The 22,029-nt window shown below is 38.9% G+C and overlaps 1 protein-coding gene across 4 annotated transcripts in view; it reads right to left on the minus strand.

The window, feature by feature from the left end:
• The window catches only part of COPG2 (COPI coat complex subunit gamma 2), a 179,904-nt gene that overhangs the window by 154,144 nt on the left and 3,731 nt on the right, over nt 1–22,029 (minus strand). For all 4 annotated transcript variants that reach the window (XM_059885668.1, XM_059885667.1, NM_001082448.1 and 1 more), the window contains 2 exon segments: nt 20,638–20,709; nt 1,647–1,726 (listed from right to left, as the gene is read on the minus strand). In XM_059885668.1, coding sequence (XP_059741651.1) covers nt 1,647–1,726; nt 20,638–20,709 — 152 coding nt within the window.

Raw genomic sequence — 22,029 nt, forward strand, 5'->3', positions numbered from 1 at the left:
TCAAAAATATATCCAAAAAATTAAAATATTTCATCAATAATGAATGCTATCTCTGATTGTTTTCTGAGGATAATTTCATAGATGTGGAATTACTGGATTAAAGGGATAAACCCTTTCAAACATTCAACAAATGCTGCCACACTGCTTTCTAGAAAAACTGAACCAATTCATTATTCTACCTCCTGTTTACGAGAAAATCAATATCCCTTACAAGTACTGACTGACTTTTTTCTTTTTTGCCAATGTGATTGGCAAAAATATTGTAATTTTCCAAAATTTATACAGAACTCATAAACTCACTGCAAAAACAAAAAAAAGATTTAAAATGGGCAGATGTGAATAGACATTTTTCCAAAGAAGACATACAGATGGCCAACAAGTACATGAAAAGATGCTCTACTTCATTAGTTATCAGGAGAATGTAAATCAAAACCACAATAAGATTATCACCTCACACCTATTAGAATGGCTATTAACAAAAACACAGAAATAGCAAGCGTTGAGGACATGAAGAAAAGAGAACCCTCTGCACTGCTGGTGGGAATGTAAACTGGTACAGCCATTAGGGAAAACAGTATGGAGATTCCTCAAAAAGCTGAAAATAGAACTACCATATAGCAATTCTATTTCTGGGTATTCATCTGAAGAAAACAATAACACTAATTCAAATATATATATGCATTCCCATGTTCACTGCAGCATTACTTACAATTGCCAAGATATGGAAACAAGCTAAGTATCCATCAATAGATGAATGGATAAAGAAATTGAGGTATATATATACACTGGAATATTATTCAGCCATTAAAAAGAATGAAATCCTGCCATTTGTGACAATATATATGGACCCTGAGAGCCTTACGTTAAGTGAAATAAGTCAGACAGAGACAAATACCATATAATAGTTCTTATATGTGGAATTTAAATAAGTAAATAAATATACATATATAAAACCAAGCTCATAGATACAGAGAACAGGTTAGTGGATGCCAGAGGCAGGGACTAGGGGTGAAATAGGTGAGCTGCTCGGGTTTTTGGGGTGTTTTTTTTTTTTAGTTTAAATAATTTGAATTTAAAAGCATAAAAAAATATTGTAACTCATTCTTGAATTTTTAATTTACATTTTTTGGTTACTAGAGAATGACTAGTATATTTAGTCATTCTAAATGACTAAATGAGAATGAGTAAAGATATTTAGATTCTTTATATTAGTTATTTTATTAATTATCACATGGAGATAACTTTTGAAATAGAAGAGTTCTTTATATATTATAGATATTAGTCTTTTGATGTACTTATATTTTATTTCATAAAGCAACTATAATATAAAATTTTAAATTTTTAAATAATATTTTATTTCAGTGCATCATTTACTTTTTAGTTTTGTTTGATGACATACTATGATTCTAAATGTAATCAATCTATTAGCATTAGCCTTTGTAACTTCCTTTTTTGCTTTATCAGACAGGGATGGTTTTCATAGGATGACAACCACATTTTAGAAAAGAATGCTCTTTGACATTATATTCTTTTTTAAATTCTTATTGGCTTTCTTACAGTCAAAATGTAAAATTAATAGAAAGAGGACAACAAATACTCCACTAAATATTTAAGTATCCCATCCCAGGTTTTAACTATTCACATACCTGCTTGTAACAATTATCACATCCTCAGAGATGGTAGCCATTTCTTTGATGGTAAGGTAGCACATTCTTCTCAATGTTTGCTAAAAAATTATTTATAAAAGGCAACAGGTTATTCATAAGGAAATTGTTTTTTAAACTGTTTGAAATGAGGACCCCAAATAGATATACTTACAAAACTATTCTTAACAAGATTATCATCTACCCTTTTGATATTTGGCAAAACTAATACAATTTTGTAAAGTTTAAAAATAAAATAAAATTGTAGTTGGAAAAAAAAATAAATAAAAAAATAAAAATGTCTGGATGAGGGGACTTCTGTGGCATTCCAGTGGTTAAAACACCACATTCCCAATGCTGGGGGCCTGGGTTTAATCCCTAGTCAGGTACCTAAGATCCTGCATGCTACAGGGTGTAGCCACAAAAGAGAGAGACAGAGAAATGCCTAGATGAGAAAATGTTCAGAATTCTACTATTTCCTAAACACAAGTAACTGATGCACTAAGAGTGGAAAACATCTAGATGAAAATACAAACATTCAATTCATTATATGGGTCTTTATACAGAAACACCCACACTGTGACTCTGACAGTGAGTCCAAAGAGAGGTTTTTCAGAGAGCTAAAGGCGTGTCCTAAAAAATATTTTTTCATTCTTGAAAAATATATACACAGACATGCAGACTCTGTGTTTTCCTCAGTTTAGCATATTTTTCCTTAGGCATTTGTAGTTGTATAACTAACTTCTATTTTCAATTATCAAGATTTCTACATGGATACCTGGATCCAAAATCAGTGTTAAACTAGCAATAATTAAGTTTTGCCCACCCTGTCTCCTTACCTGGATTTCTAATTTTATTTATAAACATTCATACTCAATGCTAGTAGGAGTGGTTCCTCTCACCTGTCTTGCCTCCTTATTTATCAAGTAACTTCAAATTTCTTATGAGTAGTGAAACTCAAATACCTCAGACCCAGCTTGAGTCTGAGCGGTACAAAGGATCTGCTGGAGACTACTGAGCCCGTGAAGGAACAGACAGAACAGAGTGAGGATCTTCATGGTGATTAAACACAGAAAAAAATCACCCCAGAAAGAGAAAGGCAGCACGTGGCAGATGAATGAGGCATACCACATCCATCTGAAGCTACTATGAGAAGAAAGCAAAAAATGAGAATCAAAATTTCAGAGCAAAAGAAAATTTACACTCCCTTGTAATAAAAATCTACCATGAAGCAGAATAAAACTATAGATATGAAAAAAGTAGCTAAAGCACAAAAAATTGAGGCTTACCACTTTAGTCATTGGGGAAATACAAATTATAGCCACATTTCAGATATCACCTCACACCTACCAAAATGGCTAAAACTTAAAAAGAGTGATAATACAGTGTTGACAAAGATGTGTTTTTAACAAGTAAAATATATGACCTAAACAAATACAAAAATGCTGAATAAAATGGGAACAAAAAGATTTTAATATGAAGCCAAAAGCAAAGTGAAGGGACATTCACAGGTGCCAAAGATGGAAAAATAAGTAACTCACAGCCACAGAAGTACAAGCTCAGGGTCTTGCATAGGATAAAGTATCTATAGTCTACAAAGGTTGGGATTCTAAAAGGTATATTTTTCAGGCACAGGGAAACTATTCTAGGTAATAACTCAGAAATACAGCAAGGAGTGAAGAGTTAAAAAAAAAAAAGTGGTAAACAGTAACAAGACAGTGTGATATTGGCAAAAGAATGGACAAATACATCAATGCAACAGAAGAGACAACCAAGAAATATACTCACATAAATACAGCCAACTCATCTTTGACAAAGAAGCAAAGGCAACACAATGGAGTGAAAACAGTCTCTTCAACAAATGGTGGCAGAACTGGATACCACAAGCCAAGAAGTTGAATCTAGATACAAACCTTACACTCTCCTCACAAAATTATCTCAAAATCAATCACAAACCTAAATGTAAAATGCAGAACAATCAAGTTCCTAGTAGAACACACAGAAGGAAACCTAGATGATGTTTATTTAGTATGGTGATGGTTTGTGAGATACAACCCCAAAGGCAAGATCCATGAAAGAAATAATCGATAGGTCAGCCTTTAATACAATTCAACACTGCTGCTCTGCAAAAGACAGTGTCAAGAGAATGAGAAGATAACACAGACTGGGAAAAATATTTACAGAACACATAACTGAGAAAAGATCCAAAATACACCCAAAAAATCCTCTTTAGAATCAAAATAAGAAAACATAATATTAAAATGGGCCGAAGATTTTAGCAGATAACTACACTTAAGAAGATAAAACAGATGGCAAATAAGTATATGAAAGGATGCTGAATGTTATATTCATCAGGGAAAGTTAAATTATTAATAAGACAAGGTATGACTACACCACTGACAGAATGGTCAAAATCAGGAACACCAACACCACCAAGTGCTGACGAGGATGGGGAGTCACAGGATCTCTCTTCACTGTTGGTGAACAAACACTGTACAGCCTCTTTGGAAGACAGTTTGACAGTTTCTTACAAAAACAAACATACACGTAACATGTGATCCAGCAATTGCTCACTTTGACATTTATTCACAGGAGTTGAAAACTTATGTCCATACAGAAACCTGACTTTATACCAGCTTGATTCATAATTGCCAAAATTGGAAGTAATCAAGATGTCCTTTAGTAGGTGAATGGATAAACTATGGGATATCCAAACAACAGAAAGTGATTCAGTGCTAAAAGGAAGCCATGAAAAAAAACAAAAAGGAACCTTAAAAACGTATTACGAAGTAAAAGAAACCAATATGAAAATGCTACATGCTGTTATGATTCCAATTATATGATAAAATAGCTAAGAAAAGAGAAGTGAAAGGCAAAGGAGAAAGGGAAAGATATACACAACTGAATGTAGAGTTTCAGAGAATAAAAAGGAGAGACAAGGACACCTTCTTAAGTGAACAGTACAAAGAAATAGAAGAAAAACAACAGAATGGGGAAGACTAGAGATCACTTCAAGAAAACTGGAGATACCAAGGGAACATTTCATGCAAAGATGGGCTCAATAGAAGACATAAATGGCAAGGACCTAACAAAAGCAAAAGAGATTAAGAAGAGGTGGCAAGAACACACACAAGAACTATACAAAAAAGGACTTAATGACCTGGATAACCACGATGGTGTGGTCACTCACCTAGAGCCAGATATTCTGGATTGTAAAGTCAAGTGGGCCTTAGAAGTGCTACTATGAACTAAGCTAGTAGACGTGACAGAATTCCAGCTTCAGTTCAGTTCAGTCGCTCAGTCGTATCTGACTCTTTGCGACCGCATGAATCGCAGCACGCCAGGCCTCCCTGTCCATCACCAACACCAGAGTTCACCCAGACTCACGTCCATCGAGTCAGTGATGACATCCAGCCATCTCATCCTCTGTCGTCCCCTTCTCCTCCTGCCCCCAATCCCTCCCAGCATCAGAGTCTTCCAATGAGTCAACTCTTTGCATGAGGTGGCCAAAGTACTGGAGTTTCAGCTTTAGCATCATTCCTTCCAAAGAACACTCAGGACTGATCTCCTTCAGAATGGACTGGTTGGATCTCCTTGCAGTCCAAGGGACTCTCAAAAGAGTCTTCTCCAACACCACAGTTCAAAAACATCGATTCTTCGGCGCTCCGCCTTCTTCACAGTCCAACTCTCACGTCCATACATGACCACAGAAAAAAACCATAGCCTTGACCAGACGGACCTTTTTTGGCAAAGTAATGTCTCTGCTTTTTAATATGCTGTCTAGGTTGGTCATAACTTTCCTTCCAAGGAGTAAGCATCTTTTAATTTCATGGCTGCAGTTACCATCTGCAGTGATTTTGGAGCCCAAAAAAATAAAGTCTGACACTGTTTCCACTGTTTCCCCATCTATTTCCCATGAAGTGATGGGACCAGATGCCATGATCTTCATTTTCTGAATGTTGAGCTTTAAGCCAACTTTTTCACTCTCCACTTTTACTTTCATCAAGAGGCTTTTGAGTTCCTCTTCACTTTCTGCCATAAGGGTGGTGTCATCTGCATATCTAAGGTTATTGATATTTCTCCCAGCAATCTTGATTCCAGCTTGTGCTTCTTCCAGCCCAGTGTTTCTCATGATGTACTCTGCATATAAGTTAAATGAGCAGGGTGACAAAATACAGCCTTGACGTACTCCTTTTCCTATTTGGAACCAGTCAGTTGTTCCATGTCCAGTTCTAACTGTTGCTTCCTGACATGCATACAAATTTCTCAAGAGGCAGATCAGGTGGTCTGGTATTCCCATCTTAGCTATTTTAAATTTTAAAAGATGCTGCTGCTAAAGTGTTGCACACAATATGACAGCAAATATGGAAAATTCAACAATGGCCACGGGACTGGTAAAGGTAGGTTTCATTCCAATACCAAAGAAGGGCAATGCCAAAGAATGTTCAAATTATTACACAATTGTGCTTATTTCACATGTTAGCATGTAATGCTCAAAAATCCTCCAAGCTTGAAAACTATGTGAACTGAGAACTTTCAGTTGTATAAGCTGGATTTAGAAAAGGCAGAGGAACAAGGGATCTAATTGCTAACATCCACTGGATCATAGAAAAAGGAATTCCAGAAAAACATCCACTTCTGCTTCACCTGACTATGCTAAAGCCTTTGACTATGTGCATCACAGCAAACCATGGAAAATCCTTAAAGAGATGGGAATACCAGACCACCTTAGTCTCCTGAGAAACCTGTAGGCGGGTCAAGAACAACAGTTAGAACCAGACATGGAACAACTGACTGGCTCAAAATGGGGAAATGATATGTCAAGGCTGTATTTTGTCACCCTGCTTATTTAACTTATATGCAGAGCTGCTGCTGTTCAGTCACTCAGTCATGTCCAATCTCTGCAACCCCATGGACTGCAGCACACTAGGCTTCCCTATCCCTCACCATCTCCAGAGCTTGCTCAATCTCATGTCCATTGAGTCAGTGACTCCATCCAACCATCTCATCCTCTGTCATCCCCTTCTCCTCCTGCCTTCAAACTTTCTCAGCATCACGGTCTTTTCTAATGAGTTGGCTCTTCCCATCAGGTGGCCAAAGTACTGGAGTTTCAGCTTCAGCATCAGTCCTTCCAATGAATACCCAGGACTGATTTCCTTTAGGATGGACTGGTTGGATCTCCTTGCAGTCTCCTTGCAGAATCCAAGGGACTCTCAAGAGTCTTCTCCAACACCACAGTTTAAAAGCATCAATACTTTGGCGTTCAGCCTTCTTTATGGTCCAACTCTCACATCCGTACATGCCCACTGGAAAAACCATAGCTTTTACCAAGCAGTTGTGTGGCGCAGGAGCGGCACCCTGCCGAGAGAAGACACTCCACGTCCAAGGTCAGAAGCGGCGGCCGTGAGGAGATACCCCAGGACCAAAGCCAGGAGCAGCAGCTGCGCTTCGCTGGACAGGCAGTGTGGAGATACGCCACGTCTAAGGTCAGAGAAATCCCAGTAAGACGGTAGGTGCTGGAGTGGCTATGAGATAACCCCACATCCAAGGGCAAAGGAGAAGGCCCAGCAAGATGGTAGAAGGGGTGAATCTGCATTTAGAATCAAATGTCATTCCCTCCAGAGATGCTCAGAAGTCTCAAACAAACCTTGTGCACACCAGGGCCCAGGAACACAACAGAGACTGAGACAGAACTGTGCTTGAGCGTCTCCTGTGGAAGTACGGGTCGTCGGTGGTCTGCCGCAGGGAGAGGGGCTCTGGGTGCAGCAGACTTGGGTATAGCATAAGCCCTCTTGGAGGAGGTGCAGGTTGCCATTAACCTCACCATAGAGCTGCCAGAACTTACACAGGACTGGGAAATAAACTCTTGGAGGGCACGATAGAACCTTATGCACCAGGACCCAGGAGAAAGGAGCAGTGACCCCACAGGAGACTGTCCAGACTTGCCTGTGGGTGTCTGGGAGTCTGCAGTGGAGGCGTGGGTCGATGGTGGCCTGCTGCAGGGTTGGGGGCACTAAGTGTAGCACTACATGCCTGGGATCTTTCAAGGGAGGTCACCATTATCTTCATTACCACCACCATAGTTTGGCCCCAGGTAAACAGCAGGGAGGGAACACAGCTCCACCCATCAACAGAAAATTGGATTAAAGATTTGCTGAGCATGGCCCCCTCAGTCAGTCTCTCCCATCAGGAAGCTTTCATAAGCCTCTTATCCTTCTCCATCAGAGGGCAGACAGACTGAAAACCACAATCACAGAAAACTAATCTAATCACATGGACCACAGCCTTGTTTAACTCAATGAAACTATGAGCCATGCCACGTAGGGTCACCCAAGACGGATGGGTCATGGTGGAGAGTTCTGACAAAATGTGGTCCACTGGAGAAGGGAATGACAAATAACTTCAGTATTCTTGCCTTGAGAACCCCATGAACAGTATGAAAGGCAAAAAGACAGGACACTAAAAGAGGAACTCCCCTGGTCTGGAGAAATAAGTCCAGAAAAAATGAAGAGATGGAACCAAAGCAAAAACACCACCCAGTTGTGGATATGACTGGTGATGGAAGCAAGGTCCAATGCTGAAAAGAGCAATATTGCATAGGAACCTGGAATGTTAGGTCCATGAATCAAGGCAGATTGGAAGTGGTCAAACAGCAGATGGCAAGAGTTAACGTTGACATTTTAGGACTCAGCGAACTAAAATGAACTGGAATGCGTGAATTTAACTCAGATGACCATTATATCTACTACTATGGGCAAGAATCCCTTAGAAGAAATGGAGTAGCCATCATAGTCAACAAGAGAGTCCGAAATGCAGTATTTGGATGTAATTTCAAAAACGACAGAATGATCTCTCTTTGTTTCCAAGGCAAACCATTCAATATCATGGTAATCCAAGTCCATGTCCCAACCAGTAATGCTGAGGAAGCTGAAGCTGAACAGTTCTAAGAAGACCTACAATACCTTCTAGAACTAACACCCAAAAAAGATGTCCTTTTCATTATAGGGGACTGGAATGCAAAAGTGGGAAGTCAAGAAACACCTGGAGTAACGCAAATTTGGCCTTGGAGTATAGAATGAAGCAGGGCAAAGGTTAACAGTCTTCCCAAGAGAACGCACTGGTCATAGCAAACACTCTCTTCCAACAACACAAGAGAACACTCTACACCTGGACATCACCAGATGGTAAATACCGAAATCAGATTGATTATATTTTTTGCAGCCAAAGATGGAGAAGCTCTATAAAGTCAGCAAAAACAAGACTGGGAGCTGACTGTGCCTCAGATCATGAACTCCTAGTTGCTAAATTCAGACTTAAATTGAAGAAAGTAGGGAAAACTACTAGCCCATTCAGGTGTGACCTAAATCAAATCCCTAACGATTATACAGTGGAAGTGAGAAACAGATTTAAGAGACTAAATCTGAAAGACAGAGTGCCTGATGAACTATGGATCGAAGTTTGTGACACTGTACAGGAAACATGGAGCTAGACCATCCCCAAGAAAAAGAAAAGCAAAAAAGCAAAATGGCTGTCTAAGGAGGCCTTACAAATAGCTGTGAAAAGAAGAGAAGCAAAAAGCAAAGGAGAAAAGGAAAGATATACCCATTTGAACGCAGAGTTCCAAGAATAGCAAAGAGAAACAAGAAAGCCTTCCTCAGTAATCAATGCAAAGAAACAGAGGAAAACAACAGAATGGGAAAGACTAAAGACCTCTTCAAAAAAAATCAGAGATACCAAGGGAACATTTCATGCAAAGATGGGCTCAATAAAGGATAGAAATGGTATGGACCTAACAGAAACAAGATATTAAGAAGAGGTGGCAAGAATACACAGGAGAACTGTACAAAAAGATCTTCATGACCCAGATAATCACGATGGTGTGATCACTCACCTAGAGCCAGACATCCTGGAATGTGAAGTCAAGTGAGCCTTAGGAAGCATCATTACGAACAAAGCTGGTGGAGGTGATGGAATTCCAGCTGAGCTATTTCAAATCCTAAAAGATGCTGCTGTGAAAGTGCTGCACTCAATATGCCAGCAAATTTGGAAACCTCAGCAGTGGCCACCGGACTGGAAAAGGTCAGTTTGTATTCCAAGCCCAAAGAAAGGCAATGCCAAAGAATGCTCAAGCTACTGCACAATTGCACTCACCTCACATGCTAGCAAAATAATGCTCTAAATTCTCCAAGCCAGGCTTCAACAATACGTGAACCGTGAACTTCCAGATGTTCAAGCTGGTTTTAGAAAAGGCAGAGGAACCAGAGATCAAGTTGCCAACATCTGCTGGATTATCAAAAGAGCAAGAGAGTTCCAGAAAAACATCTATTTCTCCTTTATTGACTATGCCAAAGCCTTTGACTGTGTGGATCATAATAAATTGTGGAAAATTCTGAAAGAGATGGGAATACCAGAGCACCTGACCTGCCTCTTGAGAAATCTGTATGCAGGTTTGGAAGCAACAGCTAGAAATGGACATGGAACAACAGACTGGTTCCAAATAGGAAAAGGAGTACATCAAGGCTGTATATTGTCCCCCACTTATTTAACTTATATTCAGAGTACATCATGAGAAATGCTTGGTTGGATGAAGCATAAGCTGGAATCAAGATTTCTGGGAGAAATATCAATAACCTCAGATATGCAGATGATACCACCCTTATGGCAGAAAGCAAGGAAGAACTAAAGAGCCTCTTGATGAAGGTGACAGAAGAGAGTGAAAAAGTTGGCTTAAAGTTCAACATTCTGAAAACAAAAGATCATGGCATCCGGTCCCATCACTTCACAGCAAATAGAAGCAGAAACAGTGGAAACAGTGGCTGACTTTATTTTGGGGGGTTCCAAAATCACTGCAGATGGTGACTGCAGCCATGAAATTAAAAGATGTTTACTTCTTGGAAGAAAAGTTATGACCAACCTAGATAGCATATCAAAAAGCAGAGACATTACTCTGCCAACAAAGGTCCATCTAGTCAAGGCTATGGTTTCTCCAGTGGTCATGTATGGATGTGAGAGTTGGACTCTAAAGCTGAGTGCCAAAGAATTGATGTTTTTGAACTGTGGTGTTGGAGAAGACTCTTGAGAGTCCCTTGGATTGCAAGGAGATCCAACCAGTCAATCCTAAAGGAAATCAGTCCTCAATATTCATTGGAAGGACTGATGTTGAAGCTGCAACTCCAATACTTTGGCCACCTGATGCAAAGAGCTGACTCGTTTGAAAAGACCCTGCTACCATGTGAAATGAGTGCAACTGTGTGGTAGTTTGAGCATTCTCTGGCATTGCCCTTCTTTGGGACTGAAATGTAAACTGATCTTTTCCAGTCCTGTGGCCACTGCTGAGTTTTCCCTATTTGTTGGCATATTGAGTGCAGCACTTTAACAGCAACATCTTTTAGGATTTGAAATAGCTAAGCTGGAATTCCATCACCTCCACTAGCTTTGTTCATAGTGATGTTTCCTAAGGCCCAGTTGACTTCATACTCTAAGATGTCTGGCTTTAGGTGAGTGATCACACCATCATGGTTATCTGGGTTATTAAGATCTATTTTGTATAGTTCTTCTGTGTATTCTGCTGAGTACATCATGTGAAATGCTAGGCTGGATGAATTGTAAGCTGGAATCAAGACTGCTGGGAGAAATATCAACAACTTCGGATATGCAGATGATACCATTTTAATAGTGGAAAGCAAAGAGGAACTAAAGAGCCGCTTGATAAGGGTGAAAGAGGAAAGTGAAAAAGCTGACTTAAAACTCAACATTTGAAAACCTAAGAATATGGCATCTGGTTCTATCACTTCATGGCAAATAGATGGGGAAACCGTGGCAGATTTTATTTTCTTGGTCTCCAGAATCACTGTGGACAGTTACTGTAGCCACAAAATTAAAAAACACTTGTTCCTTGAAAGAAAAGCTATGACAAACTTAGTGTGTTAAAAAAGCAGAGACCTCGCTCTGCCGAAAAAGTATCATATATTCAAAGCTATGGTTTTTCTAGTAGTCATGTATGGATGTGAGAGTAGGACCATAAAGAAGGCTGAGCACCAAAAAACTGATGCTTCCAAACTATGGTGCCGGAAAAGACTCTTCAGAGTCTCTTTGATAGCATGGAGATCAAACAGTCAATCCTAAAGGAAATCAACCCTAAAATTTCATTGGAAGGACTGATGCTGAAGCTGAAGCTCCAATACTTAGGTCACATGATGTAAAGAGCCAACTCACTGGAAAAGACCCTGATGCTATGTAAGATTTAGGACAGGAGCAGAGGGGATGACAGAGGATGATATGGTTGGATGGCATCACTAACTCAATGGACATGGCTTTGAACAAACTCTGGGAGACAGTGAAGCATAGGAAGCCTGGCATGCTGAAGTCCATGGGGTTGCAGAGTTGGAGATGACTGAGCTGCTGAACAACTAACAACCCCTAATCTGAGACCTGTAATCTGCCCCAAGGAAATGAACTAGTACAAGCATTGGTTTTTCTTCATATCATAATCCTGGAATTTTTGTTAATCTAATATCTGGAAAACTACTGTGAGGGATATATATATATATATATATATACACACACACACACACACACACACACACAAACATACACACACACACACACACACACACACACATATATATACCTTTTTCTAGGCATTTTTGGTAGCAGGGAAAATCTAGCCTCTTCATCATGGCTAGAAACAGAACAGACATGTACTTTTTTTTTTTTTTAAAGTCATGTGCCTGACAGGATCTTAGTTCCCCAACCAGGGATTAAACTTGCATCCTCACGCATGAAAACGCAGAGTACTAACCACTGGACCACCAAAGGATTCCCAGAAAAGTGTTATTAATATCAAAAACATATGGTGCATCATCGAGTTACTGTTTTTAAAAACTATGTATTTATTTGGCTGCTCTGGGTCTTCACTGATGCACATGGGCTTTCTCCAGGTCCGGGCAGCAGGGATTACTCTTCGGGTGCAGTGCACCACCTTCTCATTTTGGTGGTTCCTCTTGTTGTGGAGCAGGGGCTCTAAGGCATGCAGGCTTAAGTAGTTGTGGCAAGTGGGCTTAGTTGCCTCGCAGCATGCAGGAACTTCCTGGACCAGGGATCGAACCCATGTCCCCTGCATTCGTAGGTAGATTCTTAACCATTGGACCACCAGGGAAGACCTATCCAGTTACTCTTTTATTATTTATTTCCAACATTAATCCAAGGTAATGAGAATACAAGATACATAATTTCATTCATTTGGAATTTGTTTTGTCTTATTTTATGGCTCAGTGTACAGTCAATTTCTGTAAATGTTCTTTATGTTATTCATTTACATTTAATGCAATAATGATATATTTGGGTCTACATCTACCATCTTATTATATACTTTCTGTTTGTTCTGCTTTACCTATTACAATATCAAAGTGAAAAAAGAAGTATCAACAGATTCTACAAACCCTTAAAAGAATAAGAAAACATTAAGAACATTTTTAGCCAGTGAAGTTCAACAATGTAAACAAAATGGAGAAATTCCTTGAAAGACACAAACTACCAGAGACCACTCAAGAAGACAAATAATCTGAATAATACCATCTGTCTCCTTGTAAAATTATTATCAAAAACCTTACCACAGTGCAGATGCTTTCAATAGTCAATTCCAACAAACATTTCAGGAAAAGTTAATGATGATTCTACAGGACTTCCCTGGTGGTCCAGCCAGTGTTTAGGAGTCCGCCCGCCAACGCAGAGGATGCGGGTTCAGTCTCTGGTCTGGGAGGATTCCACATGCCTTGGGACAACTAAGTCCGTGAGCCACAACTACTGAACCTGAGCACTGCGACTACTGAAGCGTCTTCACCTAGAGCCTGTGCTCTGCAACAAGAGAAGCCACTGCGATGAGAAGCCTGTGTGCTGCAACGAGGAGTAATCCTCGCTTACCACAACTAGAGAAAGCCTGAGCACAGAATGAAGACCCAGCACAACCAAAAATAAATATATATATATAAAAGAATAATAATGATTCTACAAAACTCTGCAAGACAAGAGAAGAAGAAGTAATACTTATCAATTCATTTTATGAAGCCAGCATTACCCAAATACAAAATCCAAACAAAAACATAAGAAAAAATTACAGATAAATATTATTTCATGACCACATACTCAAAATTAATTCCAAATTTTGAGTTTTAACAGAAATCAAAGATTTTACATTTTCCAGGAAAACAAATAAATGCATCTTACCATATTAATAAACTAAAAAAGAAAGACCATAATAATTCAATAGATACAGAAAAAACATTTGACAAAATTCAACACCCATCTACAAAAAAACAAAAAAAACCCTCCTAGCAAACTAAGAAGAGAAAACGACTTCCTCAACCTGATAAAGGTCACCTATGAAAGTTTAGGGGCCTTCTAGGGGGTGCAGTGGTAAAGAACCTGCTGCCAAAGCAGGAGATGCAGGAGATGTGGGTTTGATCCCCTGGTTTGGGAAGGTCTCTTGGAGTAGGAAATGAAAACCTGCTCCAGTGTTCTTGCCTGGAAAATTCCATGGACAGAGGAGCCTGGTGGGTTACAGTCCATGGGGTCGCAAAGAATCAGACAAGACTGAGCAACTAAGCACACACACACATGAAAAGCTAGGAGCTAGCATCACATTTAATGCTGAAAGATGAAATGCCTTCCCTCTAAGATCAGGAACAAAACAAGGATATCTTCTACCACCACTTCCATTTCACACTGTATCATAGTGCAAGAAGACATTAAGGGAAGAAAAACAAAAATCATTCAGACTGAAAAAAGTAAATCCTAAGGAATCTCCCAAAATACTGCTAGAAGTAATAAATTTAACAAAATCACAGGAAACAGATCAATATACAAAAATCTATTTAATTTCTATAGAGTACCTAAAACAATACAAATGCAATAGTATAAAAACATTAACTACTTCGGGGATAAATTTCACAAAATATGTTTAAGACTTATGTGCTAAAAGCTATAATCCTGCTGACAGAAATTAGAGGCTTGTATAAAGGGAAATACATACCATGGCTATGGAATAGAAAACTCAATAATATAATGTGAATTTTCCTCAAACTGATCTTTTTGTAAAATTCTATTGAAATAGTTTAGCAAAGTGATCTTTAGAGTCAATGCAATCACCATCAACATTCTAGCAGGCCTTTTTTTTTTTTTAAACAGAAGTAGATAAGCTGATTTTGGTGACTCAGACGGTAAAGAGTCTGCCTGCAATGCAAGAGACCCAGATTCGACCCCTGAGTCAGGAAGAACCCCTGGAGAAGGAAATGGCTACCCACTCCCGTATTCTTGCCTGGAAAAATCCCATGGACAGAGGAGGCTAGCAGGCTACCATCCATGGGGTCACAAAAAGTTGGACATGACTGAGCGGCTTTCACATACATATACAAAGCTGATTTAAAATGAATATAGAATGCAAAGAACTTACAAGAGCCAAAACAATTCTTTAAAAGAAACTGACTGATGGCCAAGAGGCATATGAAAAGTTACTCAACAGCATTAATTACTAGAGAAATGCAAATCAAAACTACAATGAGGTATCACCTCACATCAATCAGAATGGCCATCATCAAAAAACCTACAAACAATAAATGCTGGAGAAAGTGAAAGTGAAGTCGTGGGACCGCATGGACTGTAGCCTACCAGGCTCCTCTGTCCATGGGATTCTCCAGGCAAGAATACTGAAGCGAGTTGCCATTTCCTTCTCCAGGGGATCCTCCTGCATTGCAGGCAGACGCTTTACCCTCTGAGCCACCAGGGAAGCCCCAAAATACTGAAGAGGATATGGATCAAAGGGAACCTTCTTGCACTGTTGGTGGGAATGTAAATTTATATAGCCACTGTGGACAACAGTATACAGATTCCTTTAAAAACTAAAAATCAGATCAGATCAGTCGCTCAGTCGTGTCTACCATATGACCCAGCAATCCCACTACTGGACATACACCCTAAGAAAACCATAACTGAAAAAGACACATATCCCAATGTTCACAGCTAGGATATGGAAGCAACCTAGATGTCCATCAACAGATGAATGGATAAGAAAGATGTGGTGTATACACACAGACACACACACACACACACACACACACACACACACACACACACACCCCAATGGAATACTACTCAGTCGTAAAAAAGAATGAATTTGAGATCTGAGTAAGTCCCAGTGAGATGAATGAACCCAGAACCTGTTTATACAGAGTGAAGTAAGTCAGAAAAACAAATAACATATATTAATGCATATAATGCTTATAATGCATTAATGCTTTTGAACTGTAGCATTAAAGAAGATTCTTGAGAGTCCCTTGGACTGCAAGGAGATCCAACCAGTCCATCCTAGAGGAGATCAGTCCTGGGTGTTCACTGGAATGAATTAATGCTTTTGAATTGTGGTGTTGGAGAAGATTCTTGAGAGTCCCTTGGACTGCAAAGAGATCCAACCAGTCCATCTTAAAGGAGATCAGTCCTGGGTGTTCACTGGAAGGACTGACATTGAAGCTGAAACTCCAATACTTTGGCCACCTGATGTGAAGAGCTGACTCACTGGAAAGGACCCTGATGCTGGGAAAGATTGAGGGCAGGAGGGGAAGGGGACGACAGAAGATAAGATGGTTGGATGACATCACTGACTCAATGGACATGGGTCTGGGTGGACTCCAGGAGTTGTTGATGGACAGGGAGGCCTGGCGTGCTGCAGTTCATGGGGTTGCAAAGAGTCGGACATGACTGAGCGACTAAACTGACTGAACTAAATGCATATAGATGGAATATAGAAAAATGGTATCAATGAACCTATTTGCAGAGAAGGAATGGAGACACAGATGTAGGAAAGCAGCTTGTGGACACAGTGGGGGAGGGGAAGGTGGGACAAATGGAGAAAGTAGCACAGATATATACACATCACATGCGTAAAATAGATAGCTGGTAAGAAGCTGCTCTATAACACACGGAGTCCAGCCAAGCATTCTGTGGCGATCTAGAGGGGTAAAATGGAAGGAGGGGAGGGAGGCTCAAGAGGGAGGTGATATATATGTAAATTATAGCTCATCTGCACTGTTGTATGGCAGAAACCATCACAACATCATAAAGCAATTTTCCTCCAATTAAAAAAAAAAAAAATTTAAGTTAAAATATTTTGAAAAAGAAAAAAATAATAAAATAGGAAAACATGCACTACCTGATTTAAGACGAACTATAAAGCTACAGTAGGACTTCCCTGGTGGCTCAGCGGATTAGAATCTGCCTGCCAAAGCAGGGCACACAGGTTTGATCCCTGGTCCAGGAAGATTCCACATGCCTCGGAGAAACTAAGCTCATGAGCCACAACTACTGAAGCCCATGCTCTAGAGCCCAAGAGCCACAACTACTGAGCCCACATGCCACAACTACCGAAGCTGTGCACTCTAGGGTCCACGAGCCACCACTACTGAAGCCGCGTGTCCTAGAGCTGTATTCCACAAGAGGAAGCCACCGCAATAAGAAGCCCGTGCACCACAATGAAGAGCAGCCTCCGCCTGCCACAACTAGAGAAAGTTCACACAAAGCAATAAAGACCCAGTGCAGCCAAAAATAAATAAATAAATAAAATTATTTTTTTTTAAAAGTTACAGTAACAGTGTGATTCTGGAATAAGAATAGACATATAGAAAAAAGAAAAAAAAGGAATATGCCAGTGTAACATAATCATTATTATTCTTCCTCATCCTTCTCCCTCCATATTGATAAGCAATTATTCCAGTAGAATTTGTTGAGAAAAAGAGAGGAGGAGGAAATGGAGGAAGGGGTGAAGGAAGAGGAAGGAGATGAAAAGAAATTCAACCCTCACTTCGTATCATGTGCAAAAATTAACTTACAATGATCAAACAGCAATTTTAAGACACAAAAACTACATAATACCTAAGAAAAAAGCATAGCAGAAAATCTCTGTGACTTTGACTTAGACAAAGATTTCTACAATACACAGGAAGAAGAAAAACCTGATAAATTGGACTTCACCAAAATTTAAAACTTCTGTTCTTTTAAAGATTATGAAAATGAAAAATAAGATATAGGCTGGGAGAAAATATTTGGAAAACATATGATAAAGGACTTGTATCCAGAATACAGAAAGACCTTTCAAAATTCAGTAGAAGGAAAATATACAACCAAATTATTAAAAATGGGCAAAAAATATGATCAGATCCTTCATCATAGAAGATATATGAAAGTCAAAGTGAAGTTGCTCAGTCGTGTCCGACTCTTTGTGACCCCCATGGACTGTAGCCTGCCAGGCTCCTCTGTCTACGTGATTTTCTGGGCAAGAATACTGGAGTGGGTAGCCAACCACCCCCTTCTCCAGGGGATCTTCCCCACCCAAGGATCAAACACCCATCTACTGCATTGCAGGCAGATTCTTTACTATCTGAGCCACCAGGGAAGCCTCTACACCTACCATATGACCCAGTAATTCCACTCCTAGGTATTTACCCAAGAGAAATAAAAACTATATTTAAAAACTTATACATGAATGTTTATAGCAATATTATTCCTAGCCATCAAAAAATGGTGACAAACCAAATATTCTATAGCTGGTGAAAAAATAAACAAACTGAGGTACATCTATACAACAAATATCCACAATGGAATAAAAAGGAATCAACAAACAAAAACATGGACAAATCTTAAATGAGTTATGCTAAGTGCCTGAAAAGGAGACTCAAAAAGCTTCATACGTATGATGAAGTATGATATTCAAAGTATAATATCATTCTTATGACTTCCTGGAAAGCAAAACTATAAGGAAAGAAAAGAGATTACTGGTTTCCTAGGCCTGAGGATGGTAGGAATAAATCATATAATAGAAAACCTTTTGGAGTGATGGAAATATTCTAAATCTTGATTAATACTACTGTATAAATTTGTCAAAACTCATAAAACTATACCTTAAAAAGGGTGGATTTTACTATTTGTAAAGTATATTTTTAAAAAATACACTAGTGAGTAAATGAGAAGTCAAGCCACAGGCTGGGAGGAAATATTTACAAAATACCTATCTGATGAAGGTCTTGTATTCAGAAAATACAAAGAGCACCTACAACTCAATAAGCAGAAGATAAACAACCTGATTTAAAGAAAAAAAAAAAAAAAACAGGTAAAAGATGTAAACAGAAGATGGCAAATCAGCATGTATTTTGCTTAATACATGATTAACATATTCATTATTCAGGAAATGCAAACCCAAGAATGCCACTTCTAGATATTAACCAAAGAAAATGAAAACATATTAATAGGTCCACACAAAGACTTGTACTTGAGTAGTTTTAGCAGCTTTGTTTATATTTATAAACTAGAAATAAGCCAAATATCCATTAACTTGTTAATGGATAAATAAATTAAGATTTCCTACCTCCATACAATGGAATACTACTCAGCAATAAAAATGAATAAACTACTAATACACACAAGAACTTGGATCAATCTCAAAAGCCATAAGTAAAAGAAACAAGACAGAAAAGTCATAAAAGACTATATACTCTATGCTTAAATTTAAATAAAATTCTTTCTGATTTGATAAAAGGCATTACTGATTCTGTCTCCAGTGATAAAGAGGACCCTAGCTGTCCTTGGCATGCAGTGGCAAAACACTTAAATCATCAATGCAGACAAGTATGATCAAGGACCTCCAGAAGACAAAGCTCTGGGTCATCAACTAGCTGCCACCACAGAAGACTGCTGTAAAAATGAGCTGGATAGTGGGCTAGTTCCTTCTAAGTACACTGGTGAACTTGGTAAAGAAAATGCTAAGCTCAGAACATTAAAATCACCCTAGACCATAGACATAGCCTAAGGTCTACGTCAGGGACTAGAAAACGTCCATAATGCCTTAACAGAAAGCCTCATGTCATGTGGGCACAGGCCTGAGATTTCTAAAAAGCATATCCTGCAGGTGACTGAATAACAATGCAAATTCAATTCACCTTCTGTGGGACATTTTATGTTAAAGTTAGCATCCTAACTGAGAAAGAAGGAGAGGGGCCCTGAAAACTGGAATGGGGACACACGGGCGGATTCTGATGAATCTGACCACCCTGAACCTCTAAATTCCTCCAGGCTTCCATGGCAAGTGAAAGCAGTCCTCCATACTCTGTCTGAGGAAATCAGACTCCTTTGCCTGAAGAATGTACAGCGACTTCCCCTGAGACACTTGCCTTAAAAGGGACTGCTGATGTTCCTGAGGACCTAATCCCCAAGCTGCTCATTATCTACACACATAACCAGACTCAAATCCCATGAAGTCCTAGACACAAATGTGGCTTGTGTTGATATGCAAAACATACCAAAAGGACTGCACAGTTTGACCAATCTATGTTAACAAGAAACAGAAATACAGATCCCATAATCCCCTTCTCTGGATGGGTTTGAGTCAGAGCTGGGCAAAAAGGAAATATGTGCTGCAATGGAGGATGGAAATGAAGCACAGCTGTTAGGCCTGAAAGTTAGGGTGGTCGAAAGGAATGAGAGACAGACGCAGCGGTGCTGGCAGCCTGTCTGTCCTCGCTCTTCTTTTCCCTACTCCTCATCCTCTTCCCCACTCTGCATCTAACTCTTCCCAACTGCCAACAGAAACCCCAGGCCCACCAGAAACTTGACTGAGAATTTAAGAGATGAGATAGCTATGTCCACTGATTTCTATACCAGTCCATCTGTGCAGTGTCATGCAAGAGGCTGGATATTAGCAGTTTTCATGACTGCATGGCAGATCTGTGAGTGAGCAGCTTTAAACAATATACTTTCATTCTTTCATTTTCTTGTGTTCTTTAATAAGCATTTATAAGTTTTAGGAAGATAAACAATTTTTAAATAGTTTTAAACATTTCAAGCAACCTTCCCTCATTTGGACCACTCTAAGTTCCCCCAAGGAAAACAAATAAAAAGAGCATTTTTAGCCTAAAAGAATTCTTTTCTTAAAAAAAAAAAAAAAAAGACTTACATCATTAGACTGAAACAGTCGAGTCATTGCAAAGAAGGCTTCTGTGGCTTCCGTAGTTCCAAAGTGTTCACCCTAAGTAATTTAAAGTAAATTTAAATTAAAACAATTTCTTAAACAAACAAACAAAAAGGATTTTTCCCATTATTTCTGCAAAGATCTTTTAGAACCCAGAAAAAAAATTCTCTTTATAAACACTGTGCCTCTTTGTTATTATTCTGACTTTTAATTTATAAACCCACATGGCCATTTATCCATTCCTTATTTAAAATAATTTGTTATCATATACTATGCTATAAAAGTTCTAGAACAGTGGTCTCTAACCTTTTAGCAGGAACTGTTTTAAATTCTCTGAACAACTGAGATTTACAAGAGATAGAAAATGAAGTTGAGTTCTTAATCAGAACAAGATGTTATTGTTACACAGCCTAAGAACAGATATCATACCTCCTACATTTTCTATAATCCAATGTCCAGTGCAAAGCCTGACCTATCATAGGAGCATAATAAATATTAAACTGTAATGAACTATAGGAATCACAGAAAACATGGTAAGAAGGGACCAACCAAAAGGGCAGGAATCAGATTATACAAAAAGGCTTATAGGGCTACTAATACAAAAGGCTTGTAGGGCTGCCAATACATCTCAAGATACTGGCTCAAGCCCCTAAAAACATTCTTTGGATCAGAACTTTAATGCGTTTAATAGATCATCTGAGGATCTTTCCAAAATACAGATTTTGATTCACTGACTCTGGTGTGAAACCTAAAATTTTCCATTTCAAATTAGCTCCCAGTGATGTGAATGCTACTGGATCTGAGAACCACATACTTTTCAGTAGTCAGGTGTTAGATAACATATATTATTAATAGTCAAGACACTGCAGACCACAGACCACCTGAGACATTACCATTTCAATATTTAATTTCTTCATTAAAAGCAGTCGTATATAATATGTTTGGCTCCATTATTTTTCAGGGCTTCAGCTTTCACAAAAAATACAACTAGTCTTCAATCTATTTGTCATAGGTGTAAGAATAAACCCAAATTTTGATGAAAAACTTTGAAAGTTTAGGATGAAAGACACCTTAAGTCGCTACTTTCTGACTTGAAACAAAAATATATGGATGTGTCAACTCTGGCAGAAATTTAAAAGTAATTCTCCATAACGAACTACCATGACTTAGGCAAAAGATAAGGTTAAGGTTACGAAATCTGTTCACCTAGTTGTCAGTGTTTATCAGACTATGTGGGTAACTTCCTCATCAAGATAGTTATGTTTCAACATGGGTTGCCCATCAAAGCAGTATTGGTCAACATAAAAATATATGCTACTCCAGGCCAACTTTACTCAAAGCTATGCTTGCTGACTGGAGTTAGCCAACTTGGACACA

This window comes from Bos taurus, chromosome 4 (assembly GCF_002263795.3).
Source record: "Bos taurus isolate L1 Dominette 01449 registration number 42190680 breed Hereford chromosome 4, ARS-UCD2.0, whole genome shotgun sequence".
Taxonomy (NCBI): Eukaryota; Metazoa; Chordata; class Mammalia; order Artiodactyla; family Bovidae; genus Bos; species Bos taurus.